General features: G+C 33.8%; 1 protein-coding gene across 9 annotated transcripts in view; it reads right to left on the reverse strand.

Moving 5' to 3' along the window:
• The window catches only part of RPGRIP1L (RPGRIP1 like), a 53295-nt gene that overhangs the window by 11291 nt on the left and 15486 nt on the right, over positions 1 to 26518 (reverse strand). For 5 of the 9 annotated variants that reach the window (XM_071442911.1, XM_071442912.1, XM_071442910.1 and 2 more), the window contains 14 exons: positions 23448 to 23587; positions 21110 to 21216; positions 20839 to 20889; positions 19584 to 19763; positions 18808 to 18925; positions 17228 to 17680; positions 16030 to 16181; positions 14456 to 14539; positions 12102 to 12273; positions 10881 to 11008; positions 7936 to 8119; positions 6320 to 6404; positions 4212 to 4345; positions 175 to 1473 (listed from right to left, as the gene is read on the reverse strand). In XM_071442911.1, coding sequence (XP_071299012.1) covers positions 1370 to 1473; positions 4212 to 4345; positions 6320 to 6404; positions 7936 to 8119; positions 10881 to 11008; positions 12102 to 12273; positions 14456 to 14539; positions 16030 to 16181; positions 17228 to 17680; positions 18808 to 18925; positions 19584 to 19763; positions 20839 to 20889; positions 21110 to 21216; positions 23448 to 23587 — 2092 coding nt within the window. In that variant the 3' untranslated portion in view covers positions 175 to 1369. Of the gene's footprint in view, positions 1 to 174; positions 1474 to 4211; positions 4346 to 6319; positions 6405 to 6452; positions 7000 to 7935; positions 8120 to 10880; positions 11009 to 11464; positions 11498 to 12101; positions 12274 to 14455; positions 14540 to 16029; positions 16182 to 17227; positions 17681 to 18807; positions 18926 to 19583; positions 19764 to 20838; positions 20890 to 21109; positions 21217 to 23447; positions 23588 to 26518 lie in introns of those variants that run through there. The other 4 variants (XM_071442913.1, XM_071442915.1, XM_071442917.1 and 1 more) reach the window with 4 other exon arrangements.

Raw genomic sequence — 26518 nt, forward strand, 5'->3', positions numbered from 1 at the left:
GGAGACTCCACACCCTCTCTGGGAAGATGTCTCAGTGCTCTGCCACCCTCAATGTAAAGAAGGTCTTCCTCATGTTATAGTGAAGTTTGGTTGTTCATTACCACTGAAGTCAAAGGCTGTCAGCTTGTGTAGCTATTTATATTTATATGTAGGTAATCAGAATAGCCACTGGTCTATAACAAGCAAAACAGAGTTTACTTTATTGATTTTTTTGTAGCAGTAGAAGGACCACATTTTTGCAACTTTTTTCAAGAATGGTTCAGTTCTTTAATACATATGACTTTAATACATATGGAAATAATTCTGCATTTAACAAGAATGACAGTTCCATAAAAATGTGAAACAAATAATTGCTAATTGTGTGGAAGACCTGTCTTGCACTGTTGCAGCTGTCCTTACTCTTAAAATAATCTAAGCCTAATATAAAAAAACTCTGAACCCAGGAATAAGCCATAACAAATTGTTTACCACTGAAATCTACAGAAACATTACCTGAGCAAACCACTTTGATAACAATAACAGCTATTTTTTGTCAACTGCTTTACAAAATTAGATAAAAATGTGATGGTATGTTACAAAGCATGAAAATCAACACTAAAATGCTTTGTTATTTTTATTTCTGCGCAAAATATAAATGGCTGAAACAAATGATAAATATGCCATCCGTAGAATTAAAAAAAACCCCAACAAATTAAATTATTAGATAGTGCATTAAGTGCAAAAGCTGCTCCATGTACTGAGATCTAGCTTTGGCTTCAATTTGGATTGAAGTAATGTGTAGAAATGTGTCTCCTTTTTTCACTATGAGAACAGTCAGGCATTGGAACAGGTTGTGCAGAGAGCAGTTAAGCAGTGCCTGTCCTTGGAAGTTTTCAGACCGGGCTGGATACAGCCCTGAGCAATATGGCCTAACATAATACCTAATCCTGCAGTGACTGGGCTAAAAACTACCTGAGGTCACTTCTAACAGGAATTATTGTATTCTGACATAGTATTGTGACAGAACTACTCCTAGTAACAATCTACAAGCATTTCTGTTTGAAGGTTCACCATCACTTATTTCCTTAGACAAAATACCCCCAAATAGTATCTGATAATTTACAAGCAAGCGTGCATTTGAAACCAAACTTTGTTGGAACTAAGTTAGACTCTTACACTATCAAGTGTCGAGAGCCTGAAGTATAATTCAGCAAGGACCTTAAAAAAAAGAAAACAGGCTGAAAAATGTACAAAGCCTTATATCTGGACATCAAGCATCTTTTTAATATACATTTTACATTAAGTATACTGTGAGAATGATAAAGATCTAATTTTTGTATCTTTACACTGGGAGCAGAACATCAATAGGCAAATGTCCCTTTCCTGCCTCCTAATCATTTTTGCATTCTTCATGGACTGAACGCAGTGCATTGAGGGCTTCCACTGTCACTGTGAGCTTTCCAATTACTGCACTGGCATCTTGTGAATCAAAAACTAGAAAGGAAACATCAGAAAACAGCATTAGCTATTCAACTTAAGATTTCACTTTTGTTTTGATAGTTTTCTTTAGTGTTTGGACAGATTAAAGAGCAACCAGCATATGAAAAAAAAAAGGGAGAGATAAATAAATAATCTTGCAGTTCAGGCCCTCAGGCTACTGGAAATTAACCACTCCTAGAAGTAGAATATAAATCAATAAATGTATTCGTGTTGAAATTAATTTAGAAAGGAAACTATCAATATAATAATTGTTTATATAAAACAATTATTTTTCACAATATGTAAATAAAGATTTTCCAAATTCTATTAAACTTCTATCTACATACATAGGAATAGTTTTAAGTAAAAATACAGCACATTAATGCTTTTTCTACACTGTGTATGATGGATGAGTCCAAATCCGCCTCGACAAATCACTCAGTAAACTGTCAGCTTCAAGAGCAGACTTCAGGGGACTGTATCGTTTTTAACAGAAGAGCAGGATAATTATAGTTAATTATATCAGAAGATAGCATCTAATTCTATTTTCTCACTTCTTATACTGTCCTATTATCCCTGAGACATACTGTTAGATGTTTTGACTACAGTATTTTTCATCCATCTTCTTGCTTAGCCATTCACTTACTTGCTTCAAATTTCACATAAACCACTTTGACACAAACAGCAATGAAAAGAACAAAAGATGAGAAAGATATATGGTTGCAATCCTCAAAAAGAATAAAGGAAGTTTGGTATCTAACTTAAGAACGACTTTTTATTCATGCAGTAGTGTCCTATGAATTTCCCTGTGTCTAGGTTTATTATTTTTCCTTAAACAAATATCCAACTCAGAGAATGTGTACAACACTACTTAGCAATACTGTTTATTGTGCCCTTACATTTAATCAACATCTGTGTTCAGATCTGAAGAATTAATCCTTTTACAATTACTTCATCTAAGAAAATATACAGATATATTATTTTGCTATGATCTGACATATTTTAACATAAAATTAATTTAAATCCTCTGAAACATCTTAATTTTCAGAAAATATAAAATTTTATATGTTATGGATGCAATGAAAATCCCCAAAAAACTGTACAGCATATGCAGGAAAGGGGAGAAATGCAGAAGGGAAAAAGAATAAAAGTATTTCTAGCTATTATTATCATTTTCATATATATAATTAACATAAAGCAAAAATTGGTTTAAATTAGTCTGACAGTTAGGGGAAGAAATTCTCCTCACAATATTACAGTAGTTGTCATTACATGGTAATGAATAGCTTACAGTAACTAGTAATAAAACTCAGTCCTTATGGTCCTAATAAGTCTCTTCAGATGATGATTAGGAATTTTAAGAGTTTTGTGAAAGTGCCTTTCAAGAATTATGTTTACCTAACTAATCAATCTTATCAAATGGGAATTATGACAGTGGAGGTATGGTCATAAATTCCAGAACAAAAATCAATCTTCCAGTGAGAGAGTACAAAATACATTTTTGGAGGAGTTTTTGTACTTGGAGAAAAATTATTGGTGGAGAAAAGCTTAAGTTCCTCAGCCACAGCAGGAAATGCATCAAATCTGTATATTATTCTTCCAGAGTATGGAAATTTGATGATTCTTAGAATTTTCCTTATCGCGTTCCTGTAAATTGATTTTAGCAACAGCGTGGATGCAAATCATGCATGATAAGAATGGATATGGATATGGATAAGAAAGCCTACTTTTTTCCCTCATTATTCAGCTCCCTATTGCTCAAGTACAGGAATTAGACACAACAGTAGAAGTAGTAAAGTTACATTTCCCTGGCATTCTGCTGGGGCTCACTAGAACTCTTGCTATTGCAAAAGAAGCCTTGTGAACATAGGTGCTTGGCATCCAGTCACTGAACTAGTTCACTTACTGGGAAAGGAGAGTTACTCTTTTATAAGAGAGGTGCTTTCAGCTTCTTCACCGAGCTTCACCCCAAGGGGGAAAGAGGATTGAGAGGAAAAAGTAAAGAGAAAAGTGCACCATTGGTAATCGTGTCTCTGCTGCCACGGGGAACAGGAAACTGAGCAAGGAGAATATTATCCTCACAGTTGACAAAAGGACCAAAAAGCCTTCTTAAGTCTTCTTATCAATGTTATAAAAACGCATCCTATGACCTTAGGAAAAGGAAGATTCCACACTTCTTAATCACATCACCTTGCTCTAATGAGTCACAATGAGTTTGGTCAGTCTGTTACAGAAGGGTGCCCACTAAAACTGATTCCTAATCAAAAACACCAGTATTTCACATTGTATCATACATGTTTCATATGGAGGAAACAAACTTGAGGTACACAGGGATATAACATAATTTCAAATAAAATACAGACGTTAGTAATACCAAATTGCTGATGAAAATTTTAATACAAAACGAATTTTTATACAAAATACATATTTATTGTCATACCGCAATGAAGTATGTTGTAAAAAAGACAGAATTATAGCAGTGGACATAGCTTGAAAGTTCTTAGGTTTTATAAACTAATTTCTATGAGGTGAGAATGCTATTTGGTTTAGGGTTTTTTTAAAAAACTTTAGGGAATAATACTAACAGATAGTATTTTTGCAGACTTTTGCAAACAAATGTGGAAGTTATTAGTTAGTATTAAATAATTTCTTATTGAAACAATTACTTGCACAGTAATGCCTACAAAGCAAAGTAGAAATTCAATGAATTTTAGGCTACAGAAGTTTACAAGAAAGCGATCTTTAAAACTTACCATCAATATCTTGCTCAATGATATCTCTTTGTTTCTGGAATATCTCTTTTAAACTGACATAAGCAAACCCAATGTCCTCACATTCAAGATCCTGCTCATCTTCTGGAGGATCACTGACCACTGTAAATTTTAGGCTAAACACACATGCACAAAAAAAAAAAGGTATTTTGCTTTCAAAAAGGGTCAAAAATCAAATAAAAAATAATTAAAAAAGAAAGAAAACCACACTATTTTACTAGTTTAAAATGCAGAAACACCCTTGGTGTTATGGGCAGAATATTTCCATAAATTTTGTTTCTTGGTGGTCCTCTTGATACAAAAAATGGGAAACTGGACTACTGATGAACTTCTGCCTTCCTATTTATTCAATACAGAACTGAAATTTCAGCACAAGTCAAACCAGACATTCTGATAACTGCAGGAAACAACCTACTTGTAACACAGGGAACAGTAGTGACATGATGGCACATCTAAGAGATGAATGCTTCTGTTCTGAGAAAAAGCTCACTGCTGTTATTTTACCTTATTTTTACCTCAGGTTTGTAAAATATTTACTATAGTTATCTAAGTATTTATAGGGGAAATTGCAGCACACAGACCAGCTATTGTTTCACTGTGTTGAGGAATCAATCCAGTGCAGGTGGCTCAGGAGCAGCTGCAGGTTGAGCACTGGAGGAGCCCAGCCCAAGGCAAGAGGCTGTGAAGCTACTATCCCTTAGCACAACAAAGGCCCAGGGACCCATGGCCCAGCCAGGGGAGGGACACTCAAGAGATACAGGCTGGAGCCAGTACCTCCCAGACTTTGGGTACAGCCAGGTGAGGGACACTTCGGAATGTGGCAGGAGCCGGTGACCCCCAGACTGTCCTGTAAGGGTGTGAAAGCCCAGGGGTTCCTTTGTTCAGGGTCCTTACTCTGAGGCTCCAACTTGAACTGTTATTGTCTTATTTAATTACTGCACCAAAAACTTATTTTAAGGCTTGGGACCTCTAAGACTCAGTGACTGGACACCTGCGCTGGAGTTGGTGAAGGCAACTAGTCTGACTGGGACAGTTGTGGGGGGTGTAGCTGCCAATGGACCTCAGTCCCAGATCAGGTGGTGAAGTAAAACTGCCACAGTGGTCCTAGATGGTTGGACAGGGAAATTTCTTTAGCAACTAAGTTATCTGTCAGGGAAATAAAAAAGGGTATTTTATCCTCATTATTGTTAAATCTTAGTAAAACATGCTTTAGTAGAATATGTTTAGCAACATCCCTGATATAGATGACAAATAAGGAATATGGAATGAAGAGAGATCACTCTTTCTTGGAGTAATCAGTGATTTGTGAGTAAGATTTACAAATGACTCTGATGCTTCAAATTTAATCAGCAGGTATCCTAGTCTTCTGTACATTGAATGGATCTTTAAATTAATAGTTGTTCCATTTTAATGAATACTGATATTCAAGAAGAAACAGAATCAAAGTATGTCATTCATTCTCTCCAAGTAATACACATGGCTACCTCAATAAAAAAAAATGAATAAGAACAAATTTATTACTATAAAATTGAACAAGTCTAATTTCTAGTCTTTCTCATATGTATTCATATAATAGATGTCTGCTACATCCATATATACACATATACCTTTTTTTATTTTAAATTCTGGGGCCAAGGAACACTTCCTGCAGTTAAGACTTCTTTTAGTATTCTGAATTCAGAAAGCAACAAATGTACTACTCTACCATCGCACAGATATGTGCTTTCCAAATTCATTACTGATAGACTACTGATGATAGACTCTAGAAACTCTGTTTTGTAAAACAAAGTTGTTTAAAAAAAAAACACCAGCAAAAGAAACAACCCCCCCAGAATTAAACCACAGCACTAAACAAACATTAGATAAGTTTGTAATATTCCATTCCATATGCACCTACTCGGAGAAGAAATAAGACCAGCAGCAGCCAGATCACAATGCAGGCATCATTCCTAGCTGAAAGAATTATTTTTTTCTTGTTAGTTATGTATTAACTACTTAGGGTTACCTTGTCAGTAAGGACAAATAAAAAGACAAACCATGAGCATTTTTTACAAAGACCTATAATAGAGGTTTTTAGTATTAATCTTTACCTGTCAGAAGGTAGATCTGGCTTTAGAAGAATTGACTTGAGATACTCTCTTTCTGCATGATTATCTTCCTTATCCACATTTATTGCTGCAAAGTAAATAAATTAATATAACTGGTTATCAATTGTTTTTCACCTATTAGAAGAAAAAAAACATTTTTCACCTATTAGAAGAAAAGAACAAAATAAAATAAACATTTATTTCATTTTCTTTTCTAAGGAAGAACAACAATGTTAAAATCAAATGTTAGAATCATAATCTAATGGTGTGTCACTGGCAGGTTTATATGACCACTGTCAAAAAAGATACAAAGGCAGCATCTAAGCATGTCACAGAGCTGCCGCTTTCTATTAACGGCAATAGCAGCCATGATTTTAAAAGCCATGATTTTAAAAGGGTCTTTACTGCTTTGTATTTGAAGTGATTTACTGTATTTTCTTCTACTAAGGAAGATAGAGATAATGAGAATGTATGGCAAAGTGCTTATCCTTTTTGACAGCCTCAGTAATTCAATCCTCCTTTCCGGCCACAGTATTTCAGTAGAAGAAATCTTCAGACCAATGGACTGGAGAAAATCTGTCATCTATATTCCCTCTCAAGTGGGCAATGCCAACATAGAAGTGGTTGATGTGACATTTCTGATTAATTTCAGTCTTCAGCTACACATGGAACAATCCAATAGTCTATAAGTAAGAGGAAGATCTACATGAGTGAATTATTTGGGAAGTTGCATTCTAAAATCAGGTTTGTAGATGGTAGCAATTTTAAAGATCTAAGACACCGTTTCTGCAAAGCCACTTTCACGTAATTATTTTTAAAAGAATGCTTAATTTGAATGTCTGTACCAAGGGTTTGTCACAAATAGCAATAACCCTAACCCTAACCTTGATTCACCCACTACAGAATACTCTCAGCTAAAAGTCCAAGACTGAAGCACTCAGGCTGAATCTTAAATGAAAGACAATTCTACCAGGAAGAAGAAGTTAATTGAAATATTATGACATAGCTGGGGAAATAATTAACAAGAGAATTTTAAATTATTACAATAGTTCTATGTATGCCAGTAGTGTAGATATAAAGTATTAATTGGCAATGTATTAGTATGAAACAAAGATGAATTAGTTCCCCTATTAAAAAGTTGTCATTAAAAGAACACTGAGTATTTGCAAGTAGTGAAGAAGTCCAATTATATATTCTCTCTTTTCAACTAAGTTTTAGATGTACAGGTTAGAATGTTTTCTTTTGCTAAGATGTATCATCATGTACTGATAGAAAAATTAGATCATCATGCTCTTCTAAAAAGAATATATAGATTTTAGTTATGTATAGTCTAATTATGAAATTTATACACTACCAGCATATTTAAATGTGTTGTGTTGTTACCATTTTATATACCAGCCTCCTTTGGCATTTCATTGTATACTAGATAATTGCATACTTACCTCATTTCTTAAAAATCACTTTTAGTATTTCCCAAAATATCGGGAAAATAGGCAAATAGAGTTGGCACATAGAGAAATGCAACTATAATATATAGAAAGTAGGCTTTATTGCAGGTATTTTCATAAGACAGATTTTAAGAGAAGAACCAAGCCTGCTCAGAAATACATCAGACTTACCAGTGCTATAGTTATAGTGAATCCTCTGACCACTAGGTGGTTTTGGAAGTGACAGTGGGGTCTCCTCTGCAAGGAAATTGTTTAATCTGCATTCTACAAACAGCTGCTGTATTGTTTCATCTGCTGTTATTCGTGACTCAATAAGACCAAGTGATGTAATTTTAATCTGGATTTTTTCAACTTCCTATTTAAAAACAAAATATAAACATAATACAAATTATTTTTTGTTTCTTTAAGTGTTAACACAAAACAAACATATATATATGTGTATGTAAATCATCAGCTTTTTATATGATTAACACTGATTGACAGACATATACAAAATGAGAATCTAAAGCTCCAGGGTTTGTAGCTAAGACTGTTATTGCAAGAGATACTGATTTCCATTCAATGATTAAAACGTTTTTGTAGTAGTCATAGTCTGCTGGTTATCTTTAGGTAAAAATGCTATCTGAATCACAAATTCCAGCTGTCATTATTTTTACCTACACAGCAAAGTGATCCTGTAACTGCTTAAAATACTGTCAGTAATACAAGGTACTGAAGTTTTCCAAATAAAAGAGAATTGTTAGTACCTAATGTAGACTATACTACAAACAGTTCAATTAAAATCCATCAAATCACAAAATTGTTAGGTTATGTAATGTAATAATGTATTTGTAAAGAATTCAACTTCATATAGTGAACTTTCCTAGTTAAGTCAAACACACCTTACAAAGCTAATTTTAACATGTGATAATAAAAGTAACATCCCAGTTGTTCTTCACTGTAGCCTTTTCTTATTATCTTTAACTGAAATTACATTCTTCTGTTCCTTATATGAAATGGTTTCATACTGTTCTGCAAAGTCTGGAATATTTATGTACAGATAAATTTTAGTAAATTTTATTTAGGTGGGCATGTCAGACTCAAGAGAAAGAGTCACAAAGATTTCCTGAAATTACTCTCGGAAGAAAGAAAAGCCACAATGGTTTCAAAACTGGAAAATGTAGGTGAGCATTCGATAATGATATTCTTCAAAGAGCAAAGAGAACACACTGGATACGGAAATGTTGATTTTTTAAAAACTTATTTCTTTTCAATATATTACTTTCTTTTCATAACTTTATTAAAATATTTCTTCTATAGGGAAATATTTTGACAATTTTAATTTCTAAACTTTATTCACTTGAAGTACTAAATCACATTCAAAGTACTAGCTTTCTATATTCAGTCAGAATTCCAAACTAATGTTCTTATTTAATATGGAGACAGCTTACATTTTGCTGAGAAAATTATAAAACTAATCAAAATGAAAAGCAATGTATCCTATCGTAAAAATATTCACCATACAGAATAATTTCCATTGCTGTCAAGTCCTTTCAGTATTTGATTATGTAATTTTACCCCCTCCTTTCAAAAGACTTTTCTTTTTATTATGTATCCTATGACACTTTAACAAAAAATCCAAATCTGGATCAATATTTCAATAAGGTTCTTTCACTATTCAGCAGGTACATGGAAATTCTACCAGGATGAGAGAAAAAAATCCACACCATTCTGTCTCTACTAATAAAGGTTCATGGCTTTAGAAATTTTTTTCCCTAAAATCTAATAAGTTAAATGGCTACTGAATGTCATTAAAGTGATGATCTTTGACTTGAATATGCTTTTCATATTCAAATTTATAAATTAATTTAAACAAAATGAAGTATTTTATAATCAATCATACATCATAGACAAGAAGAAAAAATAAAGAAGCAACTGGTATAGTTTGATACTGGAAAATCTTTTAGATATGCCTTATGATCAATATATCTAAGAAATAACTATGAACTGTCTAATTTGCAACATACAAATAACCCTGGTGTGATCTTAAATTACTTATATAGTGTAGCATACAATTAATATTTATAGGATAATTAGCACAATGATCTCCAAAAATCACAAAACCTATTTACAGTATTTGAGTATCAGCAGGATAATTATCTCAAAAGATAAAAGGCAGTGATTTCTGATCTTAACCAAACAAAAAATAATTCAACAGCAATTTTGACATGCTGTATTCTATAATCAACCCAAGAATTCAAGCAAAGTAATACATATTTTTAAAATCCAACTTTTATCATACGTTGCCTTAATAGTGTACAGCTTTTACTGGTTTTATCTACTGTTCACAAACATGCACATTGTTACAGAAAAACAGATCAATGGAGGAACGCAGAAATTTATCAACCTGAAATTAATCTACATACAAAATCCTCTCAGAATTGTTTTTAAATAATTTTGATAAAATATAATACAGGATGACTAGAAAGGTATAGAGCAACTGTATTATAGTTTGACTTAATAGTGATTACTAGTATTCATTTTAGTTCTCAAAATTACACCTGAAATTTTTTTACATTTTACTTATAAATACTGCAATCTTCAAAAGTACCTTCTGTATTTTTCTGAAGAACATATAAGTGACAGCATTTCTACAAATCTACTGTAGTTGAAGATAGGTACTTCTTAAAGATGTACTTTCTACCCTTTAAAAAAGGAGCAGTATTTCTTATACATGTTTCTTGTTACTAGTTACTTTGTAAGACACCACGGAGCCTTAAAAAGAGCACTTAAAAAAACCCCCTACCCTCTAGGATATCACATTGCAGAATATTTAAACCTGTTAATTTTAAGTACTAGTTTTATGGCTAAGATGGTTCAGTCAATGTTAGATCTAAAAGTGTGAATTTTCTTTTTTTGAGAACTATCCTATTGAAATACTGTTCAAAGTAAGTTTTCCAAATTTATATCATGCTGTGCTATTTTGCATATATGACTTCTAGTCCTGAATTGCTGGTTTTAAGAATAAGTCAAGAGATTTGATACTGTACATGTACAGCTTCATTGAAAACTGATGTTAGATACAACAAAGCTACTCTTAGAGGACATTAGGCTTAAAATATTTTTCTTAGTCTTACCAAATAATTGCCATGTATACTCTGACTCAGCTGTTTAATATTTGTGGATACTGGACTTGAAATAATACAGTCATCACTATCAGTTTTTATTGATTCAACAGCATCATCCTCTTGATGATCTTCTTGATCTTAAAAAAAAATAAAAATCAATGCAGGTAACGCCCGCTATATTTTAGGCCACTTAAGACTTAATAAGAAATCTGATAGCAATAAATTTCCTTTTCTAATATAAAAAGAGTAAGTGCCAGGTAAATTTTCTTTTCCTTTGAAGAAGACTAACACTGTGAACTGATGACATTTAGAGTCATGTAATCTGTATTTTTTCTGGTTAGTTAAAAAAATGTTTTCCAGATGCAAACTGGTTAATAGAGTAAGTCCTGAAACGAACTAAGTATGCACAACTGTTAGCTTTATTTAAGAATATGGTCTGAATTTCCTCTGACTTCTTTTAACACCATGCACATGTAAAAGAAGAATGCACCTTTTTTCTTTAGTAAAAAAGTAGTTCTATATGCAGGTGCATTACTTTCTGGAACACTGCAGAGCATTTTTTTTCCATGAAGCAAATTATAAAGACAACTGGTATTCAAAATCAACATTCAACAAGTTTTTCCAATCTTTTTAATGAATTCTTATGCAAAAGTTGCCAACAACTAAACATAAAATGTTAGCATTCTACTTCTGCTTTTATTTTAAACTTGGTATCATGGACTTGGTTATTGCTATAATAAACAGTTCAAGCTTGGAGCTCGAACAGGTTCACCTGGCTTTTATAATCTTTAAATAAATCTAATAACTTTGTGTCACACATGTGATATAGCATCCTAGCCCTCTCACTCTCTGAAAGGATTCCAGTATCAGCATGGGCTGTTATCTGCAGACAAAAAAAGCATATTCATTAAAAGAGTCTTTGGAACAGCATAGATCCAAGGGAGAATATGAAGACATTTAAAATAGAAGCCAGGTTTCCTTTAATAATTTTACTAATCTAAGTCATATATCAGATTTTTGAAATCAATTACAATATGGTTTCCATTTGGGAAGAAAATACACCTTATCCACCACCCAGCTTCACCTGTAGCCTATGCCAGAATATAATTTATGCCATGAAGTTTCTCATAATGAAGCAGCTTCCACTACTAGTAAGAAATGCTTATGAAAATGGAAAGAGAAAGGTTTTTTCAGAAAATACAGCTACTTATTAATAACCATGAATTCTACCTTCTGGTTCCAATTCTTCAATTATTTCTGTCTCATCTCTAGAAGTAATCAATGTTTGGTCAGCCAATTGCTCCTCTGACAGATGAGAGAGCTCTTCTTTTTCCTGCTGAATTTCTTCAGCCATGTGCTTCACTTTGTCACCCAACAGCTGTTTAGCATCCTGTACCACATGCTACAGAAAAAGAGAAACTTACAGTCTTTATAAAACTCCTTGAAAAGCAGAAGTTACTGAAGTTCAAAACTTGAAGAGTTACAACCCACATTCATTATCCAGAGCCTTTTAACTACTGTATTGCTTACGCACTGCAGGAAACAATGAGAAGGTGTCAACTGCTGTAACATATAATTCATATACAGCAGAAGGACATTTATCTAACTGCATTTGTGAAAACATAACTATTATAATGATTTTGTTCCTATCAACATATATACAGCCTGTTTGATTTCCAGTTTAATTTATATTTAATCTTTTTCTACAAGTTCTACAAGACTCAGTCAAAAAACCCCAAAACACACACTGTACCCAAGAAGATAGCTAAATTTACACACATAGGCCTGCACATAATTTTACCTGTGTGCATGTGAATTGATTTTGGTATCAATGTTACTATCTCAAATCTGTAGTTAGGCCATTATTATAACTGTAGTGAACCCTATGGAACTGCATTTTAAATGTCAAAGTATTTTCGCATTATTTTCAAATACAGATCCCTAAGTTAGGAATAAAACAAGAGGAAGCCTTTAATATGCAGTAGATAATTATTATACAAAAGTAGGTATAGATTTACTGGTGGAAAAACATTTGGATAGAAAATGCCTCCTATGCCTCCCTGCATTAGCGTTACTGGTCCTCTGCTAGAACTTTTACATATGAGGCTGGACAATTCTCATAAGCAGTTTGGGTGAGACAAACCATTTATCCCACCTTTTAGTGAGTCTCCTTTTTTATTTGCTTTGGCATGTATCACATTGACAAGAAATTTTATTAAGAGCTAGATTCTCTGCTATTGAGAAAATGAACTGGAAAATGAAATAGACTTCCCATTTTAATCTGTTGAACTTTTGTTTTTCTTGCTAGGATGCTTTCTTGCCACTTCATCACAAGACTTAGACAGCAGAGAAAGTCCAGCTGTTTCATTATTTAGGCCTAATAGTACTTTGTCCTTAACCAGACAATGAGGCTTAGATTTTTAAAACAGCTAGAGGAGCTGCCACCCAAGAACAAAGACTTCTGATGGAGACTAAGTAGCTGTCTCACTTAGAAAATCCTAGTTTGTGAAAAATTGTCAAACTTTGAGAAGCTACTGTTTGGACAGCTGAAGATATTTTGTGTGTGCAACTATCTGACTAACATTTCAGTTTTTCATATCTAAGCTCTCAAAAGATTATATTCCCCAACATTTGACTTTTTGGTTTTTAAAGTTTATAAATGCAACGGATCGACTTAATTCTTACTTCCAGTCTATACTCTAGCTCTCAACGACGTTCTAGTCAGAGTAAACCAAACAGTAACAGAATCTGCTAATCAAAAATTGATATTAACATTTCAAAGAATAAATCCAATTAAGAAATTTATGAAAGGAAAAAAACCCACTAGTTTTTAATTAATGCAATATTATTAATATTATAATCATATGTAATAGATAAATATAACCTTTTATAATTGCCTGTTGAAGAATATACCTTTACTTACTGGATTTACTTAAAAGACTAAACACAACCTATTTTTAGTACTTCGAATGCAAATTATTTCAGAAGAAAATTTACAAAATGCAGCAAATACATCTGAGTTAGTTCCATGTAAACTCTCTTAGACTATGGAAGGATGTACAGATGACAGTGTATGCCAAGTTAAGAAGTATCATTAGTTTCAGAATGTGTGCAATCTCAGCTGATAAACTTAATTTTAGAGATGACTCTGAACTGTGTCAAATTGTGTATCCCATTAGCCCAACAGTCAGGATCTGCTTGGATTAAGCTGGTTTCTATAGAGGCACTTATATGCAGTGCAAGTGGTATACAGTAGAAAGACACTTGAATAATGCAGAGAGTTGAGAAACGTAGTGTAGAGCGAGCTGATTGGTCCTGTTAGAATCTGCCCTAAGCCAGTGGAAACTGAAACTTGTAAACTGTGGAGGATATCACGGAGTTCTGAGGGAGTCACACAAATACCACTGCATTGTGTCCTCCACCTCTATGCAGTACTATGCTATCATTCATTGCCTGGGACAGTGCAGTATTGTTCTGCTAAAATAATCCAGTGTTCTCAATTATTAGTTTTACAAATTGTCCATATGGAGCTACAAGTAGCCTTTCATGCTTCATCGTGCATAACAGAAATACTTAGAACTTACTGCCATCTGTACTGCACTAAGATCCAGAAAAGAGACTCTCTTGTGTGCTTGAGCTGCACGCTGCTTCATTTTGAGTGCTGGAGTCTGTAATAAACAAATATATTGAAGAACATTTATTGCCATCTTATTTTATAGCAAATTATGAGGAACTCTTAATTTTTTTCAAAGCCAAATCTAATGGCACTAAATTTAATTCTAATCAGATACAATTTAACAGAATTCATACACAACATACTTCTCAGATTACATCATGGAACCCATGGAGATTTTATATATACATTATGGAATAATATAAAACATTAGTTACTCCAGACATAGAATATTCTAAACAGCTTAGGTTAAAAAAAGCCCACTAAAAACTCTAGTATTTTAATTTTTGCATTTCAACCTGTTTGCTTTTATTTCTTAAATGACTGTTAAAGATGTTTGAAAGTCCCTTTTTTTCCCATGGCCCTAATTTAAATGTGATTGTAAAGTGAATTTTATTTTCAAAATGCTCTTCAATATCCAGCTAAAAAACTAAGTAAAAAACCCATTGTGAAGGAATTTCAATCTCGTAATACTCCAATGTTAAGGACTTCAAAACATTTTGAACAACTGCTTCACCTACTCTATGTATCCGACACCTAGTTGGTTTAAAATTCATGAGTATGATACTATGAGTATGATCTGCCACTTACAGCTCAAGAAAATTAAATAAAATGTCAAATGTTATAGTGACAATTTCAGTAAAAATAAATAACTTTAAGACTTTGCCTCTTCAGACAAGGGATAATTCAACTAGTTCTTGATTTCTTTATATGAAAAACTGCTAACGTGTTTTCCAGTTCAAGAACCTTTAACTTTATTATACTTTTAACATATCAACCCTGGACCTAAGCTATTTGAACTTAAAAAGAAACAACTGAACAGTTTATTTTATCAAAACTATCGCAGAATCACAGAATGGCTTGGACTGGAAGGGAACTTAAAATTTTGTCACAAACTCCCTGCTATGGGCAGTGACACCTTCCACTCTACCAGGTGCTCCAAGCACCATCCAATCTGGCCTCAGACACTTCCAGGGGTGGGGAAACCCAAGCTTCTCTGGGCAACCTGTCCCAGTTGAAGGAACAGCTGGAGTAGTGTCAGGAGAGGGATAGATTGGACATCAGGAGCAGGTTCTCTGCAAAGAGGGTGGTTGGGCACTGAACAAGCTCCCCAGGGAACAGTCATGGTCCCAAGGCTGCCAGAGCTCCGGGAGCATTTGGACAATTAGGATTGTCCCAGTTTGCATTTGGAGCATTTGGGATTGTCGAGGTGTCTGTGCAGGGCCAGGAGGTCAACTCATTCATTCTGATGAGTGCCTTCTAACTCAGCCAATTATATGATTCCATGAAGAATTTCTGCCTTCTAATCTAAATCAACTTCCCTCAAATTTGAAGTCATTCCCCCTTGTCCTGTGCTCTCGTAAAAAGCCTCTCTCCAGCCTTCTTGTAGGCTTCCTCAGATACTGGAAGGCTGCAATTAGGTCACCCTGAAGCTTCTCTTCTCCATGAAGTAATTCTCTCTATCAAGTACGGACCCAAACATACCTTGGATGGTTGTTCATGCTCCCTAAAACTGGTCATTATATATCCCAGATCCTTTGACCTCTGTTTGTAGGGAAGAATAGCTTGGTCCATAGGAACTTGTAACCTGATCCAGTATTCTATGGTACCATAATTTTGAATGTGTCCTGTTTTTCCTAAGGAGTAAATAGGGGATTGCATTAATTTTCTTTTCAACATTGAGGTATGTTACTCAAAAGCTAGGAGAAACCACAAATGCAAGATTTATAGAACAGCCACAAATTAAAGATTGTGCCTATGCATTACACCAGTGCTTGTGATGTGACATCTGTAGTTCATGTTAGAAACAGAAACAATTCCTCAGGCTCCCACTGTATGATCCAAAATCAAAACACAGCCATTTTTCCCTACTTAAATATTTACTACAAGGCCAAATCAAAGTTCAATATTTTTATCTCCTTAAGGCAAATAAAGGTTAGGACACTTTTGTTTGTTAACAGTTAGAAGTGGTATGCAATTTAAATTACTGGCAAAGGTACCATTTTACAATGCCTTATTAAACCAGATTCTCTACAACAGTAGGCAGTTAAGAGGTCAGTGAATATGCTGATCTGACAAAATGTTTCTAGAAGAAAAAGTAAGCTGCAAAGAACATTCAAGACATCTTAGAAGTGTCTTGTCCAGGATACCTTAAATTTATTTCAATATAATGAATATGAATTTGCCTAAAATAATCCATAAAATGTAAATAAACACCCTCCTAGATTATGCTACTATATATATATATATTATTAAGCATAATCACCATCATTTGTACCTTTTTCACTATTATACGGCAATCTTTGTCTTACCAGTTTAGATTAAACCATTTCTTCCTTTGTTTATGGATAAGGAAAGAGAGGATATATTTATGACATTCAGCCCAGATACAAAGCATTGATGGGCAAAGTGGGGGTGCCTCCTTTTTTGGGTTTTTTCCCTCTTGCCCTGTGGCTCTATGCCATTATGGACAAAATTGTACCCATCCCAGCTTTCCACAAATGTTGGCAGAACCACAAAAACATGCTGCACATCCAACAGAAAATAGCATTATTGTAAACACTTTTTTTTTCCCTTTTGAAACAGTAATGCACAAATTAATTTTTGGTCAAATATGCATTATTTATCACTTGCAATATAGTGACACATAATCAAACAGAATACTTTGTGAGATCTTAACTACCAACTAAATTTGCTGTGTTGTAGATCTTGCCTTCCTTTTCCAAGATTTCATGGAACTTAAGCTGACAAGAAGCAATTGTTTCATAATCTATGCCATACGCACGATGAACCTCCAGTGTGATGCTGTTTTCCTGTATATAGTGAAAGAAGCTATCATCAGACTGCACAAGAAACTGAGAAGTGAAGTCATATGATGGAGTCTTCCCATGAACTACTGGGGTTATCTGAAGTTCAAAGTCATAGAATGCGTAAGTACAAAAGGTTGTAGGTTCCCAGTCACCAAAAGTGTGTATAGCTTCAGAAGAGAAGATCACTTTGCTGATATGAATTTCGAAAAGGTTCTCTCCTCTTTCTAAATGAACAGTTTCAACAAATCCACCCACTGGATCATTCGGCAATACTTCTTGTCTGGACTTAAGTGGTTTTGTATCATACACAATGTCTCTTAGTTGGGCTGCAACAGATAAAATAAAGTTATAATATGATTGTCTTTTTAAAAACTCAAATACAATTAATGACTGAGAAGAAAGGATGAAAGTATAATTCAATTATATTAACAATGTTACTGTCATAAAGGCATTATCAAAAATATTCATACACTGAATGCCCACTGAGCACACTGGCAACAATCAAGAGTATTTCCTCAATGGATCTGCCTCAGTATGCATAGACACAGGCCTCTAACAGTTATTATCAGGTTATAAGGGAGTGAAAAAAGTAAAATTCAGAAGTCTTATGCAATATTCAAAGTAAGTATCACTGTGCAAATGTAGCAGAGATTTAAGATGCACATTTTTATAGGGTTGATCTAAATTTGCCAGAGAAAGAAATAATACATCTGACTTTTAACATATGTTACATCCTGAGTGGATAGAACTATCAGCAAAGACCTTCACATGTTTCCCAGCTTCAGGTGATAAGTGGTTAATAAGTGGATAACACAGGTTGGATGGGGCTCTGAGTCCTGACCCTGGAAGGGGTTTGGAATAAGATGGATTCCAGCCCAAGCCATTCCGGAATTGTATGATTCTAAGAAATCAAAATACATGCTTACAGAATTAGGACATAAACCATGATGCAATAGATGCAACTTGGAGACAAAATGTGAAAATTGTTTCAACATCAGAGTTTGTAAAATATCCTACTTGAGGCTTCCTATGCACCTTTTACACAGTGAAGCCACTAAAAAATACCTGAAATTCATCCTGTTTAAATACTATGTCAGTATATTATAACAAGGTTGGGGGATTTTAGTAACACAAAGTGATTCTGTAGTGATAGTACTGTAAAGTAAAAGGTTGACCATAAAAGTATGATTTATTAAAAAAAACAAGTTTGGTAATTTTATTCTTATTCAGCAATAGCTGCAGTATAAAACCACTTTGATGGATTTGGTTTAATTAATAACTGTCATTTAAGTCAATGAAAATTATCTGGAACAGATACCTTTCCATTAAAGAACTGACTTCTCTAGTAGTTTTAGGAGTGGAAAAGTGTTTCACCTGGAGAATAAATTTAAAACAGTAATTTGGAAGAGATAAAATATAAAAAAAATTAGTGAAGAATATAATTTAAAGATACCTTCTAGTTTTCTGATACGTGCAGCTCTAATATCGAGAAGATGGGTATACTGTTCCAATTTTAACTCATAATCTTTCTGTAGACTTTCCATCTTTCTTGTCATGGTTTCTACTTCAGTCTGAAAAACAATTGCATGTAAAAAGATCTTCTGAGGATTGTCTGTACTGATGTTGTAAATGCTTTCGGCTACAAGTTAAAATACAGTTAGATTTGAGGAAAGAACATTTAGAGTATGCAAAAATAGCAGTTTTTTACTTATCAATACAACAAATCAGTTCTAATGTCAGCAAAATCTAAAAACATCAATAGAAAAACAGAGTAGCTTTTATTTAGGGCAATATACCCAACAGTTTCTTTAATGATTTTGTTATTTTAAATGCTAATTAATTGAATGAAAAGTCAAAATATGATCTGCACTACTCCAACAGTGGAAGTAGAAAGAAGACAGTGAAAGCAGAGTGGAGGTATGGAAAAGGAAGCTTCTTTGATAAGCACATTTTCTTGTGAAGACCTGGTAGAAGCTCAGAGATAACATTCAGAGAGAAGGAACAGTCTGAGATTCAAGGGCAGGATGAGCTAAAAGACTACAATTTAGTCACTTGGATCTCACATTTTTTAAACAATACCTTAAACAACAACAGATTTTATGTTTGGTTCTGTATGCACAGACTGGCTTTGTTGTTGAATTTGCAAGTTTTAATTATTACAAGTGTCAGAGCTACAAAGGTTAAAATGTTATTATTGGGTTATTTCCCACTGTGAGTAGAGTTTAGTACCTGGTAATTTTTGCTAATTTTCTGCTGCACAAGTAACAAATTCCTTGTCTTTTCAAGTTCTTGCACAGTTTCCGCATGTGTTAACTGCAGCTCCTGCATGGAGTATTCTACCTCTTTATGGATATCATCTTCCACTTTTTCCAAGAACAGAAGGTCCACATTCTTTTGTTGCTTTCGATCCTGGAGCAAATTAGAAAAATTACAAGAAAATATTTTTGCAAAAGATTTGCATGTATTTGTGCATGGCTTAATGCAACACTGGCATATACTTTTGGTACACCAGTAAGGCAGTAAGCAGAACTTTATAAACTTTAAGCACATGGTAACACAAAAATAGGAATGAGGTAGACTAGAATGTGTCAGGATTGTTTTCAGCAATGTAATCTCATGATTATCAGGAACCAATTAAAATGTATCAGATATTCAGAAGCAATCACTCCTGTCAATCCAATGAAAATACAAGCAGATATATTTGCCTTTCTCATAATTAATAATCCTACCTCCATAAATATACAAACCGCAAATTACATAAAAAACATAAATTACCCAAACAGTGGAAGCATTGCAAAATTATTTGTTCACTGATTTCTTCCTCTCACTCCATTTTTAATTTGTGCAAAAGAAAAAAGAATACAGTATTTTCTGAGCATTTTTGTTTTTCTGTTTTAATAATCAAAGACAAGTTCCTAAGATAAGTTCCTGTGGTATTGCTATACCACATACTGGAATTTCCATGCTTATGGTACACTTGCATCAATTACAGAATTCATAAACAAAATTGGTTTTAGTAAACATTATAGGGATCACAAGATGCTGTGATAAGTCATTTAACTAAGAGAAACGAAGCTTTTTTAAATGGCTGTGAATCTGATTTAATTCTCTTTTGTTGTTATAATGAACTATTTACATAAGTTAAGATTTAATCCTGGCAATCTTTTCATCTTCCCTTCTGATTAACTGTAACTAAAAAATAACAAGACCAGTAGTTAATGCCTCATTTGAGCTAGAGGCATTAACTACTGAAAGATGCTCAAATTATTCAGCCCTTGAAAATTCCAGGTGTGTACAAAGCATACAATGGTCAGCCAAGGGTTTAACAAAAGAAGAAAAAACCCAACAAAACCAACAAACCAACAAAAACACCTTGCACAAATGAGAAAATAAGACAATGCAAAATATGGAATTCTAGAATGGTTTGGGTTGAAAGGGATCCTAAATATTATCTAGTTCCTACCCCACATTCTTTGTAAGATACTTTTATAAGTAAGAGGGTTTCATTGAATTCTGCCACACCAACATCACTTTCCTGAAATTTAATGGAAAGTTGTTACCAGATGTGAATTGAAGAAATACATTCAGAATAACAAGATACATTCTCACTAGACATTTTGCTTGATAGCATGAATAAATATACACATATTTTTCTATATTCTTTGACTAGAAGAAAGTATAAAGAAGTATCTGCACTATGCATAAAACATAGAGGGTGTTTTTTTCCTCATATTTGAAACAAAAATACAGTTCACCTTGGTTAAAAACTTCACTTGATTTTTCAGATCATCTAGTTGTTGTTTTTGTTCCAGGTAGCGCAACTGCAGGTCTTTGTTGTCTTGCATTAGCTTTTCCTTTTGGTCTTGATATAGAAGAACAAAATATTACACTTAATTAAACATAGTTAAGAAAATTACAAACTTGATTTTTTCATATTCATATATGCATGAAAATTTCATTGCAAAATGCAGAAACTAATGTATTTTGTGTGTGAAAATCTTTGTGTCCTTGTTCTGGTTAGGACAGGGTTAATTTTTGCAAGATGTCAACTTTTACTGACACAATCAATACTTCTCTATTAAGACAATCATAAAAAAACTGTACTTATTAAATAGTCTACTCTGTAGAACAGTACTATAAATAAGAACAACAAATGCAGCAATAATGAGATTTTATTAATGTAAAATAAAAAGTACTTAGACATAACTAAGTAAATACATACACTGTATGAATTTATGAGTGACAACAATCTTTGCTATAGGAATTGTTTAAACTTAGATTTTGTATTAGCTCATCTCAGTCTTTTAAAACCTGCATGAAACATTACTGTTAGTAAGCTTCAATGAACATGAACCAAACAGCTATTGTAATTTATGGCTGAGAATCTGGAAAATACTGGTAAGACAAGAAACACAAGTATAAATGTCTAAGGGAAATGAGGCTGGTGGAAGGGTGATCTACCTTCTGAAAGTACTATATTAAAAAAACCCCAGAAAACATAGTTAGAGTGTTACTCTATTTTCTATCTAAATACATTTCTTTCAAGTATTACAAAGCACATTATGATGTTATGGCCAGAAAAATACTACTAAAACAATCAGATCAAATTACAGGATCATTGTAAAAGGGAAATACAGAAGGAGGACAAAGAAAATGTCAAGATGATGTTGGTCCTCCTGTAGCATTAAGAATTTTCAAGGCTTCACTTATTTTACCATCTTAGACATGGAAAAGCTTAGGAAAAAGACTCATATGCCAAACTACAAAGGGTAGACAAGACATTATTTCTACACTACTAGGCAGTAGTTTAAGACAAGCATTAATTTCAATTCTTGTACTGAACTTCAAAGAGGAATGTGCAGCAAATCAGATACTCTGAAATATGTGACTGAAGAAAGTTATACTGCCTATGTTTTGTGAAAGACGGAGCTGTAATCAAATCCTATATACAGAGGCCTAGAAGGATATTAGAACATCTACTCCAGCTGCAGCAAGTCAATTCAATAGAAATCAGAAGTGTAGTACTCTGGTGTTTCAGTTTAGGAGTACAACAAGCTACCTGGGGAAGGGATGGTAAACACCTGACAGTTAAACATAATGGCCACAGGAAGGAAAGAAGATGGAATGCCAGTTTTTTCATAATCATGCTACAAGTAACAAGTGTTAGTATGTCATAACTTCATAATAATGTAGCTTAAGGCATCTTTATTTTAGTATCAATTAAGGCTATTTTTGCAAACACTTACTGTGATCAAATAAAATATTTAAATATTTAATCTGGTATGTGAAGTCAGCAGAGCTACTGAGAATCCTAATGGTACGCATGTGCTGAACTCAACCCATTATCATAAGAATTATTCACAACAAGTTGGCCCACTTCATTCCATGAAATTGTTCACAGAAATACACCTCTTAAAAATTGAAGAATCAACTCTAAACTAAGTATCTTCACTTTCTGTCTGTGCTTGTCTTTTGTAAACTTCATATTGCTACAGTAACCAGTAATGAGATTAAAATAAAGATTGCAAGGTCAGTATTCACTAAGAAGTTGTCCTACAGTATGAAGAAAACACATATGAAATAATCTGTTCATTAGATTAAAAGAAAACTGTTATTTTAAATGTACAATGCTGTAAATAAAAATTAGTATGTACTGAAAATAAAAACAAATCTGAATTAATGAAAGACAAACATTGCCAAGGGCCTATATGGGCTTCACATAGCTTTGTACAGTGAACAGAATAGTGGTTTATAATTTGAGAGAGACTGTCAGAGGGGGTCTCTTTTTCCACAAGAACTTTCAGTGTAGAGAAGAGAAGAAATACTGAATAAAGAGTAAATATGAAAACACAACAGATGAAGGATAAATGCAGCTGAAATTATATGAGCCTCATTCAGCTCATATTCTGTATTGGGTAATATTTTGCATTTAATAGATAGTCATAACTTAGGAGTATTTAGCAAATGTATACTTAAAATGCAGCTTTGAAAACACCAGCAACAGAGATTCCACTTTTCTGGGTAGTATATCTCAACTCCAACGTGGGCATAATCTCACATTTTGAGAAAATACTAGTTTTCTCAGAAATATACCTCTTTCTAATTTGATCTTGTCAAGGATTTCATTTTTGTCTGCTAGATCATTTTTGATAGCTGCCTCTAGTTTAGCAATTTGCAGTTTCAGTTGCTGTTCCTTTGATTTCCATTGCTGTTCATGAGGCAGACTGAAGACACTGCAATAAAACATATGTTATATGAAAAACTTTTAGAAATCAGCTCCAGCAGAAAATAATCAAGGAGAAAACCTTTTAACAGCACAGAGACCACTGTCATTGTGGCTGAGGAATCATGTAAACATGTTGGCCGGCTGCTCTTGAAACCCAGGTGGCTCTCTCAGGATGCAATTAAAAACCATGAAAGATTTGTGGGATGAGCAAAGGAACTGACCTTAATTTAGAGCTCCAAAGTTAAAAAAAGTTGGTAGCACGCAACATTTGTGGGACTAGGAAAGCAACTGAGATGCATATCTCAGAATAATCCACAACAGCAAAATTCAGCAAGTGACAACTACAAAACTAGGGGTTTTTTTGTGTGCAAACCCTCTTAATTAGAGAATTGGAATCATCCACCTGATTTTTTAAATTTGTGAGACATGCAGAACCTCAAGTCAGTTGCCTGGTCAAAGAAATGTTGACCACAAAGTGACAACAGTTTTCTCATACTCTAAAACAGCAATTCTGCTACTGCTTAAGAAGCATATATAAAGTAATCTTCCTCCTACTTGAAGAAATAAAAAAAAAAAAAAAAAAAAAGTGGGAAAAGAAATTGGAATGACTATTTTGGCTTTAACATTATTTGCTTGTAAACTGCCAATCTATTTGCAAGGACTGCAGGGGTACAGAATCAGAACTGCTGAAACCATAACAAAATGTGTAACTCAGACTGAAATAAAAGAAATTCTATTATATAATTTACAGTACAATTCCTTGCAGGTAAAAAGAAAAAGTAATGTAATGTGCTTTCTTAGCCAGTGAGTACTATGCTCTTCATATTACTGTTGTTCAATTCTTGCATTCTTATTGACTGGAAAAATGTCCATCTTAACAAATCATAAACCAGTTTTATTCATTTACATATTCTGTGAAAAATCATAAACTATGGGGTTTTCTTTAAACAAAGGCATCAGTTCCTCAACTCTTTCCTTTGCAGAAGCTCACCAGTTAACAAATATTATATTTTACATACATAAATGTATTTAAAAATCTTCTGGAATCTATTTTGCACCCCATCTCTCCCAGACATCGATGTAACAAGCCTCAAAAAAAAAAAAAAAAAAAAAAAAAAAAAAAAAAAAAAAAAAAAAAAAAAAAAGAGAAGAAAGAAGTATTGCAGAAGGGACAGCCCACAGAGCCTTGTAGACTGTACCTGTAGACTCAAAGATAATGCCTGCTCTGATGGGTGACTACATGCAGTGATTCTGAGTACTTGTAAGTGCAGTTACATCAAAAATATTTGAAGAATGACCTTAAAGGAAAAAAACTATTACAGCATGAACTGTAGACTCTGAAGTACATGGTGAGGGTTTATATTCCGGATTTGTGCTCTTCTTAAAAACTGGTTTATTTCCCTGTATTTTGTTGTTTCTTCATAGTATACCTAAACTCTTTAATACATTTCTCCAGTCACAGAACATCTTACACGTTGACAGATTGTCTTTTACAGCATGCATGAACTTAAGGAATGCTTCTAAGTCCTGCAGTAAAATAAGATTTATTTTACTCTCCTATAATTTTGAAGATAATATGCAGGGAATATAATGCACTGCACCCACTATCATTCCTTAGTACTGCCTAGGTATAAAAAAGATACAGTGTGTTCTCTAACTGCTCAAAGTCTCATTGTTCCCATAAGGAAAGAACAAAGCATATCAAAAAAGGTATCAAATACCCGTAGTTTTCACACTTCTGAAAGTATTTTCACATTTCAATGACAACTCTATGTGCATTTGCTTGCTTTAGGTACAATAATTTCACATAAAGATTCAGTTTTTTGGAAGACTATACTGTCAGAGAAACCATTAAGAGTTACTATGATGGCAGTTCAAGATCTCAGTATTTAAATGAAGAAGATTTCAGAAGACAGGTTTCCTCCAAGCCTATGTAATGCTAATGATTATATTTAATGTTTGATGTTTAATGATTATGCTTAATGTAACGTTTTTGTTTGAATTGAGTCCACTTGTGTTGTTTTTTCATTTGAATTTAAGATTCACGTGGAAAATCTGTAACATCTATGGTATTTCATCAGAGTTAAAGCCATGTGAATAAACTATAATGGTCAACCACACTGGGCACCGTTTCTTTTGAAATAATTTAGGCATTGTCAGGTTTGCATTACAAGGTCATATGAAAACCACTCTTCCAAACCCTTTATCAAAATGTATTGTTTTCTTGGGCAAAGAGTAAATAATAAGAGTCAACTGACAAATTCATACTTGTTCTTTGCAAACTTTTCAGGTGCAGTTCTGCAGTCTTTGGCAAAATTGCTATCAACTTCCCAAAAATAACATCAGTAAAGGATGGATTTGTGCCTCTTTTCCTCTATTAAAAAGATTTATTAATGATCTAGCACCTGTGGGCACTTCCTACTCATCACTAGCAAAAAGTAAGCTGCAGTACAGTTCCATTGTGAAAATAAGAAACTGGAAAAGCTAGCCATTAAACAGTGGTTATAATGAAATTATCCATTTCCCTAATTTCTTGTCACTCAAGGTGCTGGTTTTGGCTGAGGCACAGGTACTTTTTGTTCCTAGTGGTTGGTATGGGGCTGTGTTTTGGATTTGTGCTGAACACAGTGATGATAAATACAGAGATGCTTTTGTTACTGCTGAGCAGGGCTTGGAGATAACCAAGGCCTTTTCTGGTTTTTAAACTGCTGTCCTGGGGAAAGGGCTGGGGGAGTGTGGGAAACTGGGAGGCGACACAGCTGGGAGACCAGATCAAAGGAATATTTTCTAGTAGATAAAGTGAGAAGAAGGAGGAAAAGGGAGGACATTTGGTGTGATGGTCTTTGCCCTCCCAAGTCACTGTAACGTGATGGGGCCCTGAAGGTGTGGAACAACTGCCTGCCCCTGGGAAGCCAGCAATGAATTCCTTGTTTTGCTT

This window comes from Agelaius tricolor, unplaced genomic scaffold (genome assembly GCF_023055355.1).
Source record: "Agelaius tricolor isolate 1412-34295 unplaced genomic scaffold, bAgeTri1.0.p SCAF_17, whole genome shotgun sequence".
In the NCBI taxonomy this organism is placed as follows: domain Eukaryota; kingdom Metazoa; phylum Chordata; class Aves; order Passeriformes; family Icteridae; genus Agelaius; species Agelaius tricolor.